The 22030-nt window shown below is 38.3% G+C and overlaps 1 protein-coding gene across 3 annotated transcripts in view; it reads right to left on the reverse strand.

The window, feature by feature from the left end:
• Positions 1 to 22030, reverse strand: part of GABRG3 (gamma-aminobutyric acid type A receptor subunit gamma3) — a 712386-nt gene that overhangs the window by 359435 nt on the left and 330921 nt on the right. For all 3 annotated transcript variants that reach the window (XM_025437254.3, XM_035714139.2, XM_025437255.3), the window contains 2 exons: positions 18746 to 18966; positions 16672 to 16754 (listed from right to left, as the gene is read on the reverse strand). In XM_025437254.3, the coding sequence (XP_025293039.1) occupies positions 16672 to 16754; positions 18746 to 18966 (304 nt within the window). The remainder of the gene's footprint in view (positions 1 to 16671; positions 16755 to 18745; positions 18967 to 22030) is intronic.

A 22030-nucleotide genomic window follows, 5' to 3' on the forward strand; every position in this document is an offset into this window, starting at 1 on the left:
TGAGCTCTTTCCAGTTTTTGGATGGATGCTTGTATTGTGATGTATTTCCCCCTCAGGACTGCTTTTGCTGCATCCCAAAGATTTTGAACGGTTGTATCTTCATTCTCATTAGTTTCCACAAATCTTTTAAATTCTTCCTTAACTTCCTGTTTGACCCTTTCATCTTTTAGCAGGGTGGCCCTTAACCTCCACGAGTTTAAGGTCCTTCCAAACTTCTGGTTGTGATTTAGTTCTAATTTCAAGGCATTATGGTCTGAGAATATGCAGAGGACGATCCCAATCTTTTGGTATCGGTTCAGACCTGATTTGTGACCCAGTATGTGGTCTATTCTGGAGAAAGTTCCATGTGCACTTGAGAATAATGTCTATTTAGTTGAGTTTGGATGTACAGTTCTGTAGATATCTGTGAAATCCATCTGGTCCAGTGTATCATTTGAAGCTCTCGTTTCTTTGGAGATGTTGTGCTTAGAAGACCTATCGAGTGTAGAAAGTGGTAGATTGAAGTCACCAAGTATAAGTGTATTATTATCTAAGTATGTCTTAACTTTGGTTATTAATTGATTGATATACTTGGCAGCTCCCACATTCGGGGCATATATATTGAGGATTGTTAAGTCCTCTTGTTGGATAGATCCTTTAAGTGTGATACAGTGTCCCTCTTCATCTCTCACTACAGTCTTCGGGGTAAATTTTAGTTTATCTGATATAAGGATGGCTACCCCTGCTTTCTTTTAGGACCATTTGAATGGTACATGGTTCTCCAACCTTTTATTTTCAGGCTGTAGGTGTCCTTCTGTCTAAAATGAGTCTCTTGTAGACAGCAAATAGATGGGTCCTGCTTTTTTTAATCCAGTCTGAAACCCTGCGCCTTTTGATGGGGTCATTAAGCCCGTTCACGTTCAGAGTAACTATTGAAAGGTATGAGATTAGTGTCATCATGATATCTATTCAGACCTTGTTTTTGTGGATTGTTCCACTGGACTTCTTCTTAAAGGGGAATTTTAAGAGTCCCCCTTAAAATTTCTTGCAGAGCTGGTTTGGAGGTCACATATTCTTTCAGTTCCTGCCTGTCTTGGAAGCTCTTTATCTCTCCTTCCATTCTGAATGAGAGCCTTGCTGGATAAAGTATTCTTGGTTGCATGTTCTTCTCATTTAGGACCCTGAATATATCCTGCCAGCCCTTTCTGGCCTGCCAGGTCTCTGTGGAGAGGTCTGCTGTTACCCTAATACTCCTCCCCATAATAGTCAGGGATTTCTTGTCTCTTGTTGCTTTAAGGCTCTTCTCTTTATCTTTGGAATTTGCAATCTTAACTATTAAATGTGGAGGTGTTGAACGGTTTCTATTGATTTTAGGGGGGGATGTCTCTATCTCCTGGATCTGAATGCCTGTTTCCCTTCCCAGATTAGGAAAGTTTTCAGCTATGATTTGTTCAAATACATATCTGGCCCTCTGTCCCTTTCAGCACCCTGGGAACCCCAATTAAACGTAAGTTTTTCTTCCTCAGGCTGTCGTTTATTTCCCTTAATCTATCCTCATGGTCTTTTAATTTTTTGTCTCTTTTTTCCTCAGTTTCCTTCTTTGCCATCAACTTGTCTTCTATGTCACTCACTCGTTTTTCCACCTCGTTAACCCGCATCATTAGGACTTCTAGTTTGGATTGCATCTCATTCAACTGACTTTTAATTTCTGCCTGATTGGATCTAAATTCTGCAGTCATGAAGACTCTTGAGTCCTTTATGCTTTTTTCTAGAGCCACCAGTAGCTTTATAGTAGTGCTTCCGAATTGGCTTTTTGACATTGAATTGTAATCCAAATTTTGTAACACTGTGGGAGAGAGGACTGTTTCTGATTCTTTCTTTTGAGGTAAGGTTTGCCTTCTAGTCATTTTGCTCAGTGAAGAGTGGCCAAAAATAAATTGTATTGGAAAAGTAGAAAAAGAGAGGAGAGAATGAAGGAAAGAAAAGAGAAGAATAAAAAGAGAAAGAAAAAGAAAGAAAGGAATAAAAAGGGTGGGGGAAGCAAAAAGAAATAAAACACACACACACACACGGGGAAATATCTTCTGATTCTGTATACTTTATGTCCCATGACTTCGCCTGGAACTTGTCTATCTTGCTGGTCTTCTGAGGGAGGGGCCTGTTGTGCTGATTTTCAGGTGTTAGCACTTGGGTGAGGTGCTCTGCCCCCTGCCTGGTTCAGGGGTCAGTGGGGGTTGTTTACCCCGTGAGGCCCCAGTAGGAACAACCGCAGTGGTGGTGGCCAGCTCTGGAGCCCTGGAGTCAGCTCCTGCAGTGACTGCAGAGCTCTCCGTCTGCAGGGCCTGGAGGCTCCGGGGTGGGGCAGCTGATCTGCTCAGCTCGGGGGAGGAGCGTCCTTGCTGTCCTGGGCCCTCCTGGCCTCTGCCTGTCGGGGGGGAGGCCGGATCCTGGGCTGTGTCCCGGCGCCCTGTGCTCTCGCCCCGCAGCCCCCTCCGTGGAGCCGCTGCCGGAGCCCCTCCGAGCTGCTCCTGGGTCCCGCCGTGCGTGCTGCAGCCCTTCAGGGAGCTCGGCGCACTCCCCCGGGGCGCAGGTGTCTGTTAGTGTTCCCGGGAGCCCGAGGGCATCCCCGCCCTCCTGGGTCCTGCTCTAACTCCCTGGGAGCGCCTTTCCCCCTCCCCCCACCAAGGTCGGTGCAGCTCCTGCTTCCCCGGGACGGGGCTCTCCTGTCCTGGGGGCACTCGCCCCGGCCTTAGCCCGGCTCCTCGCGGGGCCCCTCCCCCTTGAATGCCTTTTGTTTCTTTATTTCTTTTTTCCCCCCCGTCTTCCTACCTTGATAGAAGCGCGAACTCTTCTCACTGTAGCATTCCAGCTGTTCTCTCTTTAAATCTCAGGTCGAATTCATAGATTTTCAGGATGATTCGAAGGTTATCTAGGTAGTTTGGTGGGGACAGGTGACTTGGGGACCCTACTCTTCCGCCGTCTTGCCCCTCGTCACATCTAATTATTTTTCACATCTATTTCATGTTCAAATGATGGTATTTTGTATAAATCATGTTAAATAAAAATAGCAATAAAGTTAATTTCATGTTTCTTTTAATTTTTTAAAATGTAACTCCTTAGGAGGGTGCCGGAATCCCAAACACACTGAGCATGGGGCTCACTTTGAAAAATTGTGACCCCCTAGAAAATTTACAATTACACCCTTGGTTTGCATTCTATTTCTGCTAACACTGATCTAAGAAATATGATAAATGAAGAACAAGACTGTTAATAGGAAAATAAAGATTTTAGAAAATGAAGAGACCACAATGCTACTCAGAGGAAACAGTTACGTAGTTTAAAAGAAACGTAAAATAGAGGAAAAAACTAATACAGAGATTATGCTGTTGCCTATGGATTGAATCCAGCTCATTAATATATTTTATTTGCTCAGTAGAGTTTTAACCTTCAAAATGTTTTAGTCATACACTTAATTTTAAGTGAATTTTTTTTGTCAACGTTTAAAAATAATGGAAGATTTCATATAAAAATTCAGATCTCCTGTTTGAAACATAAAAAAAATCTTTCCTGTGTTCCATCGAAGTAACATTTGGCCAACATTGAAAAGTGGTTCTCTCACAGGCAATTTATGTAGTTTACCATAATCTTCACCATGACCTGCTGTATCCTGGAGCCTGAAATTAAATTTTGGCTGCTGTTTACTTGTCAAGCATTTAGTCATGCTGTTTTCTGTATGCTTATGGAAAAAAAAAGTAGATATGACCAGATTCATTCACTGAAATTCTCAATACAACTGCTTTTTGTTTTGTTTTGCTTGTTTGTTTTTGTTGTTGTTCATTGCATTTGCAAACCCTAGCCTATGGTGTAGAAGAGATGGTACAGAGCTAAGAAGGGCTTAGATAAATCTTGGCATTCATATAAAATGCAAACTTTCTTGGAGTTAGCAGGGGCAGTAGATAGGGAAAAATAGAAACAGAAATTTCTGATATATTAGACTACAATGTGGAAAATAATATTGAAGGATGATCAAGATAACTATTTCTGTGGGTCCTAATATTTCTTTTAAACTTATCTTTATAAAAACAATTTACAAATAATCCATAGATCAGGAATAGAAAGCAATATCCCTCTTAATACGATAGAATAACAGTTTCAGAAATTAAAAGAGATATAGAAAGAATTGTCAGATCTCAACATCAGAAGGAAGCAGAGCATATCAGCAATCAGCTCACAGAAAATGTAGGGGTGAGCTTGAAGTTTATTTTGGTTCATGTGAGGTACTGTTACTGAGTAGATCATCAAATTCCTAAAAAAAAAAAAACCCAAACAGGGTTAGTGTATCCTCCTTTCTTCACAGAGACTTCTCATGAATTTGAATAAAGTGAAGTACAACTAACATTAGCCACCAGATGCCATTTCTCACCAAGCATATAGCTAATCTCCTGAATTGGCTCATGGAGTGCTAAAAGAGCTAGCAAACATCCCTTCTTATCAAGCAATCATATACGAATATGGAGGATGATCCTATTGTCATGATGATTATGATCCTATTTAGAGGCCTTCATTCTAATCACAATGACTATACTTTACTCCTTTCATATGTAATGTTCTGCTAGTGAAATATTGTTAAATCATATAACTAAAAACTACTATAGAATAAACTATTTTTGGTTTGGAACATACAATTAAAATTCTATGAGTAAAATCCATAGATACTAGATCTTTGTGTTTGAATTGATCTATATCAAGCTATTGAGGGTGCCTTTAGTCTATAGTTTGGTAAAATAAAAATATAAAGGATATAGATTAGTGTTATATAGAGCTGTATTTTGAGTGAAAAAGAGATAAACATCCATAAAAGGAATAGTAAAGCATACACTTTTAACACAGAGAGTGGAAAGAGATGAAGTTGGATAAGGAGAATCCAACTAGGTTGTAGGTTGTGGTAAAACATTCAAGCTTGATACTAATCATCAGAGGAAAGAACTTTTGAATGGTTAAAAGTACCAGATTGATTTAGACAGATATATATTTTAGTAAGTCGATGCCTGGAACCTGAAATTTAAGAGTGGGAGTGGAAAACCCAACAAGTAAAAACAGCAGTGAACAAGTTAGGGGACATATTTTGGAGATAGAGTTAATAGTAACTGGTTTGATACAGTGGAAGAAGCACTTTCCAGAAGTCAAAGGAAAAGTAGACAGTACAAAAAAAAAAGTACAAAGTCCCATTTCTAAAGCTGCCTCCCCTTAATGTAGGACAGTGAGAGCATCTGCTTCTGTTTCTTTATTTACACATAAGCAAAATGGACTAGATGAGGAGTTTTTAAACTCTGGATTACGAATTATGTAGCTGATAGATGTAAAACGCCATGTGAAATGGCTAGGTGAAATGTGAAATGGCTAGATGCCATGTGCAAACGCCATGTGAAATGCTAGGTTTGTTAAGACTCTCATTGTGATATGTTAGCACAAAATACGTAAGAATCACTGTATAAGATTGTTTACCACCGAGATCTCTAAACTGGAACTTCCGGCCCAGGGTCTTCAGAAATTTCCAATAATAATTCAGAAGTTTGTTTCCCTGAAGTGAAGGAAGAGGCATGGGATCTTGATCTGTCATTTTTTCACCTTATTATTTCACGTAAGCCCCTAAAATATTCATTTATCAGCAACTCGGAACAATCTTATTTACGAATTGGGCCTATGATGCCAGCTCAGTATGACTACTCACATTTCTATCTTTTCAAAGATAAGATTTTTTTAGTAGTGTTGATTTGATAAGTTCTTTATGGATTTTGGATACTAGCCTTTTATCTGATAAGAACTTTGCAAGTATCTTCTCCCATTCTGTAGACTGTCATTTGGTTTTGTTGACTGTTTCTTTTGCTGAAATTTAAAATAGATCTAAATTTACAGAAAAATTACAAACATGCTACAGGGAGTTCCCAATACACCATACCCAGCTTCCCCTATTATTAATATCTTACATTAATATCTACATTTGCCACAATTAATGAGCCAATATTGATACATTATTGTTAACTAATGTCCATACTTCTCTTTTCAGATTTCATCAGTTTCCCTCTAATGCTCTTTTTCTATTTCAGAATGCCATTCAAGGTATCACATTGGCTATGATGGTTTCACAGACATAACTTGCTCTCAATAGCATTGACAGTTGTGAAGAGTACTGTTCAGGTTTTTGTAGAATGTACCTCAATTAGGATTTTTCTGGTGTTTTTCTTATGATTATATGGGGGTTATGGGCTTTTAGGAGGGAGACTACAGGGTTAAAGTGCCATTATTACCACATCACATCAAGGGTATATACTATCAATATGACTCATAACTATTGATGTTGACCTTAATCAACTAGCTGAAATAATGACTCTCAGTTATCTCCACTATAAAATAGCTTGTTTTATCCCTTTACATGGTAAATCTCTTGGAAGGAAGTCACTATGCTCATCCTTGACTGAAGGGGTGAGGAGTTATGTTCCACCTCCATGAAGGTGGAATATCTACATAAATTATTTGGAATTCTTCTGCATGGGATATTTGTCTCTTTTCCAAATCTACTTATGTTGGAATGATATTCTATTTTATGAGTATATCAAATTGTGTTTATGTTAATCAATTGGTGGGCATTTGAGTATAACTTTATATCTATCTTTATAGCAGCACCACACCACACTGTCTCGGTTATTATAGCTTAGTAGTAAGTTTTGAAATCAGAAATGTGAGTTCTCTAAATTTGTTCTTCTTTCCAGATTGTTTTGGCTATTATGGATTTCTTGAATTTTCCCACAGATTTTGGAATCAACTTGGCAATTTCAGGGAAAAAAGAGCCAGCTGAGGTTTTGATAAGTATTGCACTCAGTCTGTGGATTATTTTGGAAAGCATTGCCACCTTAAAAATATTAAGTTTCAGTTCATGAACATAAATGCCTTTAAGTTTGTTTAGATCTTCTTTCCTTTCTTTCATTGATTTTTTTTAGTTTTCAACACACAAGTCTTACATTTATTTTGTGAAATTCTTTCTTAAATATTGTATTCTTTTTGATACTTTTGTAGATGTAATTGTTTTCTTAATTTCATTTTCAAGGTCTTCATTTCTAGTTTATAGAAATACGAATGTTTGTATATTGATCTTGTATTCTGTAATGTTAATTCAATACTTTTGAATTTATTGACAGGTTTCATTATGTGGCTTATCTTGCAGAAAGCCTCATGTGCACTTAAGAACAATGTGTATTCTGTTGTTCAGTTGAGTGTTCTATAGATATCTATTAGATCTAGTTGCTTTGAAGTATTTTTCAAGTCTTCTGTTTCCCTGCCAAACCTTCTATTTATAGTTTTTCTCCATTTTTGAAAGTGGGTTATTAAAGTATCTATTATTGTCAAAATATCTGTTTTTCCCTTCAGGTCTGTCAATTTTTGCTTTACGTATTTTAATTCCCTATTATTAGATGCATGCATGTTTGTTATTACTGTGAGTTTCTTGATGTGCTGGCACATTTTATTTATTATTATAAAAAGTCTTTTTGCCTCAATAACAATTTTCTTTAATGTATTTTGTCTTACATTAATATAACTAATCCAACTCTCTTTTGGCTGTTATTTACATGATCTATCTTATTTCATCATTTCACTTTCAAATGATTTGTCTTTAAATTTAAACTGTACCTCATATAGACAGTATGTATATCCATGGACACTTGGGTACTTGGGTTGCTACCATAGGGAAAGGATATAACCTCATGATGCAGAATCAGGAGAGATTCTCCCTAAAAGAAGATTCCTTGTCCTGATTTCACTCTTGGAATAACAGAAAAGAAAAAAAAATCCTAAGAATGTAAAATCACAGCCTAAAATCACAGTTATGTAGCTAGACTTCACACTATGTGACCTATGAATCCAGGCTTAAACTTTTAAAGTTATAGAGACACCAAGCAGAGTCAGAGGAAAACTTCTTTAGAAGAACCTGTTTTATTTATTTAAAGATTTTATTTATTTATTCATGAGAGACACAAAGAGGGAGGGAGAGACACAGGTAGAGAGAAAACAGGCTCCATGCAGGGAGTACAATGTGGGACTCAATCCTGGGATTCCAGGATCATGCCCTGGGCTGAACGCAGATGCTCAACCACTGAGCTACCCAGGCATCCCTAGAAAAACCTGTTTTAAATCTAAATCCCAAAGAAATCCCACAGAAAAAAATTCCAAAAAACATGAGCTCACATGAACAAATTATTGAACAGAAAAGTAAATAAGTTACCATGTAAATGAATAAAACAAAACAACAAATTCTGCAACTTGCTCCCACAGAGATATTGGAAAATTTTGTAAATTTGAATAAATGGAAGACAACATTAGAAATTTAGCGTGGATGCGGGAAGGGCAAGATGGCGGAGGAGTAGGGTCCTCACCTCACCTGGCCCCACCAACTTACCTAGATTACTTTCAAATCATCCTGAAAACCTAAGAGTTTGACCTGAGATTTAGAGAGAACATCTGGAATGCTACAGAGAGAAGGGTTTTCACTTCTAACAAGGTAGGAAGGCAGGAAAAAAAAAAAAAAGAATCAAGTGGGGGAGGGGCCCCGTGAGGAGCCAGGCTAAAGCCAGGCAAGGAGCCTCTGGGACAGGAAAGCCCAGCTGCAGAGAAGCCCGAACTTTTAAAAAAATTGCACTGGATTCTTCCCAGACCGAAAGAAGCTCAGCAGCGAAATGGAACAGAATAGCAGGAGGGGCAGTAGAGCCTCTAGTCTCCCAGGGTCACTTATAGAGGAGGGGAGCCCAGGGGAGAGCGCCCCACACAATGCGGCCGATCTCGGTAAAGGACTGGAGCACATGCCCCGTGGGGCCTCTGGAGAAGCCGGTCCATCAGGCGGCAGCTCCGGACAGAGAGGTCTGTGCCCTGCTGCATTCGGGAGACACAGCCGGGATCAAATTTCTAGCAGCACAGGCCCCGTTTTCCAGGGCACCAGGGGACACAGCCCAGGATCCCGTGCTGCCCCAAGGACAAACGGAGGCAGGGAGGGCACAGGGCAGCGAGGACTCTCCTGCTGCCGGGCTCCCTGAGCTGTGAAGATCAGTGCCCCAAAGCGGCCCCTGGAGCATCCAGGCCGATGCCGCCTGGGAGTTGTAGTTACTGTGGGAGCTGACTCCAGAGATGGAGAGCTGGCTGCCACCAGTGTTGTTCCTCTTGGTGTCACCATGTGCCTCGGAGGGCAAGGCTCCCAGGGAACTGGGGCCTCACAGGATAAACAGCTGCCACTGGACCCGGCACCTGGCAGGGGGTAGGGCAGCTCCCCCAGGTACACACACCTGAGAGTCAGCACAGCAGGCCCCTTCCCCAGGAGACCAGCAGGAAGGACAGGGGAAGAGCAAGTTCTTAACCAAGCAGCCCTGGAATGCTCCAGGGGAAGTCGAGGGATTTACAGTATATAGCACCAGAGGGTACCTTTTTCTTTCTTGCTTTTTCCAGTACAACTCATTTTTATATCAGACTATAAATACCCAATTTTTCTTTCTCTTTTCCCACCTTAACTACAATATTTTACCACCTCTTCATTTTCAAGATTCTTCCTTTTGACTTTCATATTTCTACAATTACAGGTCCTAGATATATTTGCCACTTCTACATTCCCTTCAACATACTCAACTTAATTTTGGGAGATATACAATAGATGTTTTGTTTTGTTTTGTTTTTTTCTTTGTATTTTTTTTTCTTTTCTCTGCCTCATTTTGTTCTACAATGGCAGAATTAATACCTTCTAAAACATGACCAGTATGCACCCAGAACCAAGTTGTTTACTGTGCTGGTTCATTCTGTGAGATTCCTCATTCCCATTCTGCCCCCCTTTTTATCTCATTTATGTTTTAGTGATCAATGTTGGGGCACTCTGCAAGTATTTCTGGTTTATATAAATCTGGAACTGAGCATCTTCTACATACAGAACTTAATATACTTAGAAACAAGAGGATGACCCTCTAAAATGCCTCAGGTAGACTACATTCTTCCATCACTACAACGTTGTCACCACCATCTCCAGTCTCCACTTTTTTTCTTATCCTTTTTTTTTTCCTTTTCCTGTTTTTTTTTTTTCCTCTTCTTCTTTAGGATTCCTGGCTTTCTATGTTTTACTACTTTGTTTTAAAATTTGTTTTTCACTTTAGTGGTCCTTTTATTTTGTTCTGATCTTTGTTTTCAATTTCTGATCTCTGACCTCAGCAGAATCATCTAGGGTGAAATTTACTTAGTTCGTGGTTCATATTCTTGACACAGCCTGCTCAATAAGCCATTCTGCACTGAGAAAAATGACTGGAAAGAAGAACTCACCACAAAAGAAAGAATCAGAAACAGTACTTTCTGCCACAGAGTTACAGAATATGGATTACAATTTGATGTCAGAAAGCCAATTCAGAACACAATTATAAAGCTACTGGTGGCTCTGGGAAAAAGCATAAAGGATTAAAGAGTCTTCATGACAGCAAACTTTACAACTAATCAGGCTAAAATTAAAAATCAATTAAATGAGATGCAATCCAAACTGGAGGGCCTAACAATGAGGGTTAATGAGGGAGATGAGTGAGTGACATAGAAGACAAGTAGATGGCAAGGAAGGAAGCTGAGAAAAAAGGAGACAAACTGCTAAAAGACCATGAGGAAAGTTTAAGGGAAATAAATGACAGCCTCAGAAGGAAAAATCCCAGTTTAATTGGGGTTCCAGAGGGCGTCAAGAGGGAGAGAGGACCAGAAAGCATATTTGAACAAATCATAGCTGAGAACTTCCCTAATTTGGGGAGGAAAACAGGCATTCAGATCCAGGAGATAGAGACATCCCCCCCTAAAATCAATAAAAACCATTCAACACCTCGACATCTAAGACTGAAACTTGTAAATTCCAAAGATAAAGAGAAAACCCTTAAAGCAGCAAGGAACAAGAGATCCCTAACTTATATGGGGAGAAAATATTAGATTCACAGCAGACTCTCGACAGAGACCTGGCAGGCCAAAAAGGGCTGGTAGGATATATTTGAGGTCCTAAATGAGAAGAACATGCAGCCAAGAACACTTTATCCGGAAAAACTTTCATTCAGAAGAGAAGGAGAGATAAAGAGCTTCAAGATAGGCAGAAACTGAAAGAATATGTGACTGCCAAAACAGCTCTGCAAGAAATGTTAAGGGGGACTCTGTAAAAGAAAGAGGAAGCCCAAAGAAATAATTCACAAAAACAGACACTGAATAGGTATTATGATGACAATAACCTCATATCTTTCAATAGTAACTCTGAACGTGAATAGGCTTAACGATCCCATCAAAAGACACACGGTTTCAGACTGGATAAAAAAGCAAGACCCATCTATTTGCTGTCTACAAGATACTCATTTTAGACCTAAGGACACCTAGTGCCTGAAAAATGAAAGGTTGGAGAAAAATTTACCATTCAAATGGTCCTCAAAAGAAAGCTGGGGTAGCCATCCAATATCAGATACATTAAAGTTTATCCCAAAGACTGTAGTAAGGGCTGAAGAGGGACACTATATCACACTTAAGGTGTCTCTCCAACAAGAATACCTAACAATCATGAATATTTATGCCCCTAATGTGGGAGCTGCCAAGTATATCAATCAATTCATACCAAAGTTAAGACATACTTAAGTAATACTAATACTGCAAGACTTCAAGGCAGCGCTTTCTTCAAATGACAGATCTTCTAAGCACAACATCTCCAAAAACACAAGAGCTTTAAATGATACAGTGGACCTGATGGATTTCACAGATATTTACAGAACTTTACATCCAAAAACAAATGAATACACATTCTTCTCAAATGCACATGGAATTTTCTCCAGAATGGACCACATACTAGGTCACAAATCAGGCCTCAACTGATACCAAAAGGTTGGGATTGTCCCCTGCATATTTTCAGACCATAATGCTTTGAAATTAGAACTCAATCACAAGAAGAAATTTGGAAGAAACTCAAACACATGGAGCTTAAAGAGCATCCTGCTAAAAGATGAAAGGGTCAACCAGGAAATTAGGAATAATTTAAAAGATTCATGGAAACTAATGAGAATGAAGATACAACCACTCAAAATCTTTGGGATACAGCAAAAGCAGTCCTAAGAGGGAAATACATTGCAGTACAAGCATCCCCCCCAAATTGGAAAAAACTCAAATACACAAGCTAACCTTGTACCTAAAGGAACTGGAGAAAGAACAGCAAATAAAACCTACACCAGGCAGAAGAAGAGAGTTAATAAAAATTCGAGCAGACCTCAATGAAATAGAGACTAGAAGAACTGTAGAACAGATCAACAAAACCAGGAGTTGATTCTTGGAATGAATTAAAAAGATAGATAAACCGTTAGCCACCTTATTAAAAACAAAAGAGAAAAGACTCAAATTAATGAAATCATGAATGAGAAAGGAGAGATCACCACCAATACCAAGAAAATACAAACGATCTTAAAAACATACTATGAGCAGCTATACGTCAATAAATTAGGCAAACTAGAAGAAATGGACGCATTTCTGGAAAACCACAAACTACCAAAACTGGAACAGGAAGAAATAGAAAACCTCAACTGGCCAATAACCAGGGAGGAAATTGAAACAGTCATCAGAAACCTCCCAAGACAAAAGTCCAGGGCCAGATGGCTTCCCAGGAGAATTTTATCAAACGTTTAAAGAAGAAATCATACCTATTCTCCTAAAGCTGTTTGGAAAGATAGAAAGAGATGGAGTACTTCCAAATTCGTTCTATGAAGGCCAGCATCACCTTAATTCCAAAGCCAGACAAAGACCCCGCCAAAAAGGAGAATTACAGACCAATATCCCTGATGAACATGGATGCAAAAATTCTCAACAAGATACTGGCCAATAGGATCCAACAGTACATTAAGAAAATTATTCACCATGACCAAGTAGGATTTATCCCTGGGACACAAGGCTGGTTCAACACCCGTAAAACAATCAATGTGATTCATCATATCAGCAAGAGAAAAAACAAGAACTGTATGATCCTCTCAATGGATGCAGAGAAAGCATTTGACAAAAATACAGCATCCATTACTGATAAAACTCTTCAGAGTGTAGGGATAGAGGGAACATTTCTCATCATCTTAAAATCCATTTACAAAAAGCCCACAGCAAATATCATATCAAAGAGGAAACACTGGGACTCTTTTCCCTAAGATCAGGAACAAGACAGGGAGGGTTCCACTCTCAGTACTGCTATTCAACATAGTACTAGAAGTCCTAGTCTCAGCAATCAGACAACAAAAAGAAATAAAAGGCATTCAAATGGGCAAAAAAGAAGTCAAACTCTCCCTCATTACAGATGACATGATACTGTACAGAGAAAAAGCCAAAGGCTCCACCCCAAGATTGCTCGAACTCATATAGCAATTTGGCAGTTGGCAGGATACAAATCAATGCCCAGAAATCAGTGGCATTTCTATACACTAACAATGAGACTGAAGAAAGAGAAATTAAGGAGTCAATACCATTTACAAGTGCACCCAAAAGTATAAGATACCTAGGAATAAACCTAATCAAAGAGGTAAAGAATCTATCCCCTAAAAACTACAGAACACTTTTGAACGAAATTGAGGAAGACACAAAGAGATGGAAAAATATCCCATGCTCATGGATTGGGAGATAAAATTGTGAAAATATCAATGCTACCCAGGGTAATTTACACATTTAATGAAATCCTTATCAAAATACCATGGACTTTCTTCAGAGAGTTGGAACAAATCATCTTACGATTTGTGTGGAATCGGAAAAGGCCCCAAATAGCGAGGGGAATATTGAAAAGAAAAGCATAGCTGGGGGCATCACAATTCCAGATTTCAGGTTGTACTACAAAGCTGTTATCATCAAGACAGTGTCATACTGACACAAAAACAGACACATAGATTAATGTAACACAATAGAGAACCCAGAAATGGGCCCTCAACTCATGGCTAACTATTATTCAACAAAGCAGGAAAGACTATTCACTGGAAAAATGACAGTCTTCAATAAATGGTGCTGGGAAAATTGGGCAGCCACGTGTAGAAAAATGAAACTAGACCACTCTCTTGCACCATATACAAAGATAAACTCAAAATGGATGAAAGATCTAAATGTGAGACAAGATTCCATCAAAATCCTAGAGGAGAACACAGGCAACACCTTTTTTGAACTTGGCCACAGCAACTTCTTGCAAGATACATCTATGAAGGCAAGGGAAACAAAAGCAGAAATGAACTTTGGGGACTTCTTCAAGATTAAAAGCATCTTCACAGCAAAAGAAACAGTCAACAAAACTAAAAGACAATCTACAGAATGGGAGAAGCTATTTGCAAATGACCTATCAGATAAAGGCCTGGTATCGAAAATCTATAAAGAACTTATTAAACTCAACAGCAAAGAAAGAAACAATCCAGTCATGAAGTGGGCAAGAGTCATGAATAGAAATTTCACCAAAGAAAACATAGACATGGCCAACAAGCACATGAGAGAATGCTCCACATCATTTGCCATCTGGGAAATACAAATTAAAACCACAATGAGATACCACCTCACACCAGGGAGAATGGGGAAAATGAACAAGACAGGAAACAACAAATGTTGGAGAGGATGTGGAGAAAGGGGAACCCTCTTGCACTGTTGGTGGGAATATGAACTGGTGCAGCCACTCTGGAAAACTGTGTGGAGGTTCCTCAAAGAGTTACAAATAGAACTACCCTATGACCCAGCAATTGCACTGCTGGGGATTTACTCCAAAGATACACATGTAGTGAAAAGCCAAAACACTTGCACCTCAATGTTTCTACCAGCAATGTCCACAATGCCAAAATGTGGAAGGAGCCTCAGTGTCCACTGAAAGATGAATGGATAAAGAAGATGTGGTCTATATATAGAATGGAATATTACTCAGCCATTAGAAACGACAAATACCCACCTTTTGCTTCAACGTGGATGGAACTGGAGGGTATTATGCTGAGTGAAGTAAGTCAATCAGAGAAGGACAAACATTATATGGTCTCATTTATTTGGGGAATATAAAAAATAGTGAAAGGGAATTAAGGGAAAGGATAGAAAATGAGTGGGAAATATCTTAGAGGGAGATGGAACTTTAGAGACTCCTAACTCTGGGATACGAACAAGAGGTAATGGAAGGGGAGGTGGGCTGGGAGATGTGCACTGAGGGGGGCACTTGACAGATTGAGTACTGGGTGTTATACTACATGTTGGCAAATTGAACTCCAATAAAAAAATATTTAAAAAAGAAAAATTAAAAAAAAAGAAATTTAGTGTGGAAATAAGATGTTGTCAAATAGCATTAAAAAGTTTGGAAAAAGTAAAAAAAAAAAAAAAAAGAAAATAGGATGTCCAATAATGAGAACAACCACTGAAGTTATAAGGTAAATAGATGAATGAATAGCATATCAGAGCATTGGAAGGATCTGCATAGCTAAATTCGGTTCACTGAGAACACTAATGAGTAGAGAAGTCACTAGGAAATTATATACATATACACCAAACTGACTCACAAAGAAATAGACAATTTGAATCGTTCCATAACTTTTAAAGTAATTAAATAAATAGAGAACAACAGGCCTAAATTAATCTACAGGCAAATTTACCATACATTCACAGACATTAGCCATCTACTTGCTAGGCATTAAAAATTTGTGTTATCAACAAACATAATGGTTTGAGGAAATATATTATTTTAAATTGGGATTCAACTAATTAAACTAATCTCTCTAAAAATATTTTTACCCAATCTAGGAGTTTATTAATTTTACTTTCTACTTTGCCTTTTTCTGTACCTAAAATGAACTGTACTATGTGTTCATCTCTTATTTCATTTTTATACTTTCACTATAGTGTCCAGTGAAGGGAGTCCTAAAACTTCTGCCTGAGATTTGAATCATATTTGTTTGTCAAACTCCCTATGCAATCTTATAGAAAGCAGGTAAAATTAATTAAATTCTGTGAGTCAAATTTAGTTACTTGTAATCAATACATTTACAAGAAACTATCCTAAATTCTACAGATATAGTTCTATATGGAGTTTATTTAAAAAAGGATTTTATAAATTAACACAGTTTGATATTTCCTTTGATAAGTTTGATATTTCCTTTTATATGTATCCTTGTATTCATTAGATATTGTCTTGAAGAATTTGTGAATGATTACTCATTAGCTAATATTAATCAGAAGTAAAATATTAGAAAATAAGACACTGAAAAATCGCATCCTACAATACCATAAGACAAATATAAATATATTTAAATAAAAAATTTTTATCTTTCTTTTCAGAAGACAAATACCTTGTTTGAAGATGATATTAAACCTGAAAATATTACAAATCAATTTTGTATACTTCTAAATAATATGCGCATCTCATTAGCATAAGGGTCTTTGATAAGTCTGTTTACCAATTTCTGACTCTCAATATTATAAGTAATGGTCAAGTTGCTCACAACTTTTTCAGAGCTACCTATTTTGTAATATGCATCCTACATAATAGAGTGAAAACCCCACATGTCTAATACCAAAACCATTATCCATTTTTTTCTGTTGCAGGGACGATGCATGCAATCTTATGACCATCTGCCATAAATCAACAGAAGATAGACATTCCTTTACACAATATTTATACCCCAAGTTGGTACTCACAGCTGGAGAAAATCAGTGGGCAGGAATGCTCATCCATAGGGAAGTTGTGCAGCTGCAGCTGGCACTCTGCATTTATGGTGAGCCTGCAGGAGAGCCAAGGATTACTCCTGAGGTCAACCAGGAGAAACCCAGAAATGTCCCAGGTCAAGGTCAAGGAACAGTCACTTTACCACAATTGGAGAGTGGGAGCATTGCACTTAACTCACTTTTGGCAGTGGTGCCATCCATTCAGGGATACCATTTAGTGGCTTTTGTGTCATTTTGTTCTAACTATTGGTAGCATAGAGAATTTCAATTACTAAAATTCCAAACTATGACTAGAAAAATAAGCCAAGTCAGAGAGGAGACAAAAAACAAAACAAAACAAAACAAAAAAACCCTGTTATTTTATATGTCTTCATATTCAATCTGTTTGATTGAATTAAAACCTTCTTCCATTTTGAAATTGGTGTATTTGTCTAAATAGGTATAACGCCAAACTAATCTACCTGTAGAAGGGACTTCATATTTGGACAACTCCCTCATTTGACTAAGGAGGTGGTGGCTATACAAGTGTGTATACACCAGAAAACACTGCGACCAGAGTTTCTATGAAGGATGCTAGCATAGGCCATGCCCCCATTCTGAGGCTCATCTTCACTTCAAAGTCTCATCCACACTCTTTTAAGACTGATATGGAAACACCTGTTACAGACTCCAGCTCTCTAAATGTAATCCATCAGGAGAGTTTCCTGCTGTGGATTTGTTGCTGTTGTTCCCAGCCTGCCAAAATTATTATTTCCCTGAGCGTTGAAATTCTCTAATCTTCCACTTCTTTCTATTTTAATCTATTTTATTTTCTTTCTACTTTTATTTGTGCTGTGGATATTTGTTTACCATTCTGAGTTACACATTTATCTGCATGGCCAAAAGTCACCTGCAATTAATAGCTCAAGTACTGAATATAGGGAAAAGAGAAAAGAAGTCCCCAGGGGGTGGTGGTGGGCTTCACTGAGCCAGGAAGACACATGTGTCAGAAGAATTAGAGAAGTAATCTTCTCCTGAGGCATGCTGAATTTGCCATGCATTTGAGACACTCAGTAGGAGGCATCTTATGGGCAGGTGGCTCCAAGCATCTGGAGCCCAGAAGGGAAGTTCTGGGTTTGAAGTAGGCATGTGGGAAACCTCAGCATAGTAGTGGAAATGGATGAACTAAACCAGCAGGAGAGAGGAACCTGAGTGAAATAATGAGGAAGTCCTGAGACAGAAAGAGCAGAATGAGAAAAGGCAGCACAAAAGCAGGAGCAGGAGATACAGGGAGGAGCCACGGCGCTTCAGAGGTGGTGAGAAAAAGTGTTAGAAGAGAGAGAAAATATCTAGTGCTCCTAGATAGCACTAAGCAATGGGGACAAATTGTCTGGGGGTACTGTCCTGATCCTAATGTCTAGACAACAGAAAGGCTGGCCCAGGTGCAGGGATGTTGGTATGTGTGGTGTATTACAGTTGGGTGTGCAGTTAGTCTTGGATCACTCTAATGGAAAGAATTCTAAGAGATACAGACACAGCTTTAAACTCTGGTAACACTAGTTCCTAGTGACATCTTTGGACAGGCAAGTCAGTTCACTTATTTGAAGTGCAGTTTCTCTTACCTTCCCCAGTTTTGTAAGGACTGCCTGACCCCCAGGAAGACTCATTACACTGTAGCTGCCACTTCTATTAGGGATGCACTAGGGAATGTCTTCTGTGCTCTTTTTTCCCTGTGGTCTTAAATTTGGCTATGATTATATTTGTTAAGTAATACACCAAGACGTCTTTATTTTCCTAGCTGAGTGGACCCATGAGTTAAATATATTAAAGACAATTTCCACAATCCACTTCCAGCAGAAATGGATTCTGATGAAGGAATGAGTTTATATTCATTGCAGGTCATTTGCATGCCTTTATTATCGCACATAGTGGCATTAAGACAAACTTTTTCAAGATGCTATTGCGTGTCGAACGCGAGAAGTGATAGAACTCAGCAGTGAGAACAGGGTCCTATCTGATGATCTAAATTATCAGCCCATCGGAGATTAAAAATCCATCAACATCTTACCTTAAAGTATAAAGAATTTTCCCGTCATTCCATATTCTGAGGAGCTGATTCGGGGTGGTGATCCAGTGAGCCTCGGCAGTTTTAGAATTGCGGAAGATTGTATCTGGAATCCATATTAATCCCACCATGTTGCTGTTCAGTGTAAGTATTTTCATTGTACTATTGAATCGAAGGCGACTGTCTGTCCAGGTCTGAGCAAAAAATATGTCAATTTGGTATTCCTGAAACAGAGCAAGAGGAGAGGCAAAGTGGTTTCATTAATGAATTTTCTGTATCTTCATTTTCTTTGTCAAAAGTTTAGTTTTCTTCCACGTTTACACCATTATCCCCCACGTCCCTTTCTGTTAAGGCTTAGTATAGTGCCTGGCTCAACATGGTAAACATTTTAACAAATGGTAAGCAGGATTATTAGTCAATAATGTGATAACATATGTAAAAAAGATTCTGTAAGTCTTAAATTGTAATAAACATATAAAATGTGATAATTGGCCAAGTGGTAGTAGACCATAATTCAGAGCACAGATGCAGATCCCCCTGCATTCACAAGTACAGCTTTACCGGGTAATATGACCTATTAAAGTCTCGTTCTAATTGGTAAAATGGGTAAAATGCCCACCCCCTAAATGGGTTATAAAGAAGAAAGGAAATGATTAAATGAAAAACCCTTAGTGTCTGGCATTGATCCATAAGTATTAGCTTATATAATAATTCCCATTTTTACTTAGAAGCCTTACAAGCAACACAACCCAAATAAAAAATAAAAGTAAGAAACAAGCAACAACAAAGAACTATGAAGGAAACAGACACCCAAGCCAAACCCTGATTCAGTAGAAGGCTGGTGGGGATCACATGACCTCCATAACTTGAAACCGTTTGGTATTCCCAGCACAGAATAAGGTTTTGCTGCAACCATTAGATGTGGGATAGGACTAATTTCACCATGAGACCCAGAGAAATGTCCTGAGACTGGACTACCTCAGAAGCTCTTTCCCTAAACACAGTTTAAAAGATTGTCATCAATTAAGTCCATAGTAAAGACAATCTAGAAGCAGACTGTTAGATTTTTATACCTTTCAGTTTTATTTACATATAAGATATAATAAATTACTCTTACAGAGTATGGGTTCAGTACTTTTCAATGAATCCTACATTAATCTTTTCCATCAAGTTTCCAGCTCAAGAACCTTTCTGAGGTAGATAATTCAATTGACTAGATTCTACTTTTTATTAACTAATCCATTCATTCATCATCTCTTTGCTACACTGTCTGCCATGCCCTGCAAACCACTGGAAACCCAGCACTGTGCTGACAAAAAAACTTCCCCCTTCACAGAGCTCATATTCTAGCCTAGGAATTAAACATACAGTTAAGCTGAAAACAAAACAAAACAAAACAAAACAAAAACCCACAAGTTTGAAGGTTACACATACCAAGCAGAAAAATGAGGTCAGTGTATCAGTTAGGATTCCAGCTAGAAAAGAGAAAAATTATCCAGGTATCCAATGTGGAAAGAATTATGTACACAGAATCTGTCTGAGTCTAACTTAAGTATTTGAGCATCTGGGGAAACAAATGCCAGAAGCAGCAGCTGGGAGCAGGTTACTGTGGAAGCTTCCAGAGCTGAATGAAATCTCAACATCCAGAGGGTCCTCTTCAAATCCTCAACTCTATGGGTCCACCTAAACATGCTTCTGGGGAATAATAGCTTCTGCTTCATTATTGCCTTCCAGAACTTTGCATATGTCTTTCATTAACAAACTCTAACCTTGGAAATGCACGGAAAGAAGGAAACTAAGAGGAAGTTTGCATGTGTGTGCATGTATATGTGTTAGTTCCTGTTGTATACTAATTTTAAGATGGATTTGGGGGCACCTGGGTGGCTCACTCAATTAATCATCAGACTATTTGATTTTGGCTCAGGTCATGATCTTAGGGTAATAAGATTGTGCTCCACATCAGGCTCTGCACAAGTGGGGAATCTGCTTAGAATTCTCTCCCTCCTTCTGCCCCTTCCCCCACTCATGCATGTACTGTCTCTCTCAAAATAAATAAATCTTTAAAAATCTTTAAAAATAAATAAATAAAAATGGGTTTCAAACAGTGCTAAAACAAGTAAAATAAGTCAGATAAAGAAACTATAATTTCACTTATATGTGGAAACTAAAACAAAATAAAACTAAACAAACAAAAAACTGAAGTCATGGATTCAGAGAACAGACTGGTGGATTACAGGGGTAGGGTCTGAGAGCAGAGGTGGGAAAAAGTATGAAGTGAATCAAAAGGTACAAACTTCCTGTTATGAGACGAATAAGTCGCAGGAATGTAATGTACAGCATTGTGACTATGGTTGACAATACTGTGTTGCATAATCAAAAGTCACTAAGAATAGATATTAAAAGTTCTCATCGCAAGAAAAAAATATTTCTATGTATGGTGACAAATGTTAACTAGATTTATTGCAGTGACTATTTTGCAATATACACATAAATGAAATCATTATTTGTATATCTGAAACTAATATGTTAGATATCAATTTTATCTCAATACAAATAAAAAATAAAATCTGTTATTAATAAAGAGTGCTGAAACAAAACTATAACACATAGTGTTGGCTTAGGACTGGAAGCAAGGTGGCTCATGTCATGCATGGGTTTGGCAATGTTGACACCTGCAATAAGGCAGAGCATGTCTAATGAGTATATAGCTCTTTGGGCAGAAGTTGGAAAAGGAACATTAATTAAAATGTTTTGACTGCTACTGATTTTGCTTGGTAACATAAGAAAGAAATTATCTCAGAAGATAATTGGCCAGTCTGAAAGCAGTTATGAAAGAGAAAAGAAAGATAAAGCCAACACAGGTTCTTGCAAGGCTAGAACAGGCAAATGCTTCTCATCCCCATGAGTAAATCATAATATCAAGAAATGCTTTGAGAATCAAAAAGCCTATTCAAATTCAGCTTTGCAGAAACAGATCTACAACTAGAAATCTCTAAGTGGACTAAATTGTCACCCTATAAAATCCTTAATTGTGAAAATGTGGCTTCAGGATAAGAGACCAAGGCATAATTCTTCTACTGAAGGCAGATAAGGCCATGGCATCTGTACTTAATTTAAGAGAAGAGTAAAAAGAGTTCATTTGAAAGCAAAAGGATGGGAGAGAGACAGTGGCACGCAAAATCAAAGACACAAAATAGACCCTAGAATTGTGTTGTCAAAAGATCTGGGAATGTGGCTATGCACATGTGAAACTCTCCTATTAGGTAAGAAGCTTACTATATTTTAAAA

Source organism: Canis lupus, chromosome 3 (genome assembly GCF_003254725.2).
Source record: "Canis lupus dingo isolate Sandy chromosome 3, ASM325472v2, whole genome shotgun sequence".
NCBI classification, from domain to species: Eukaryota; Metazoa; Chordata; class Mammalia; order Carnivora; family Canidae; genus Canis; species Canis lupus.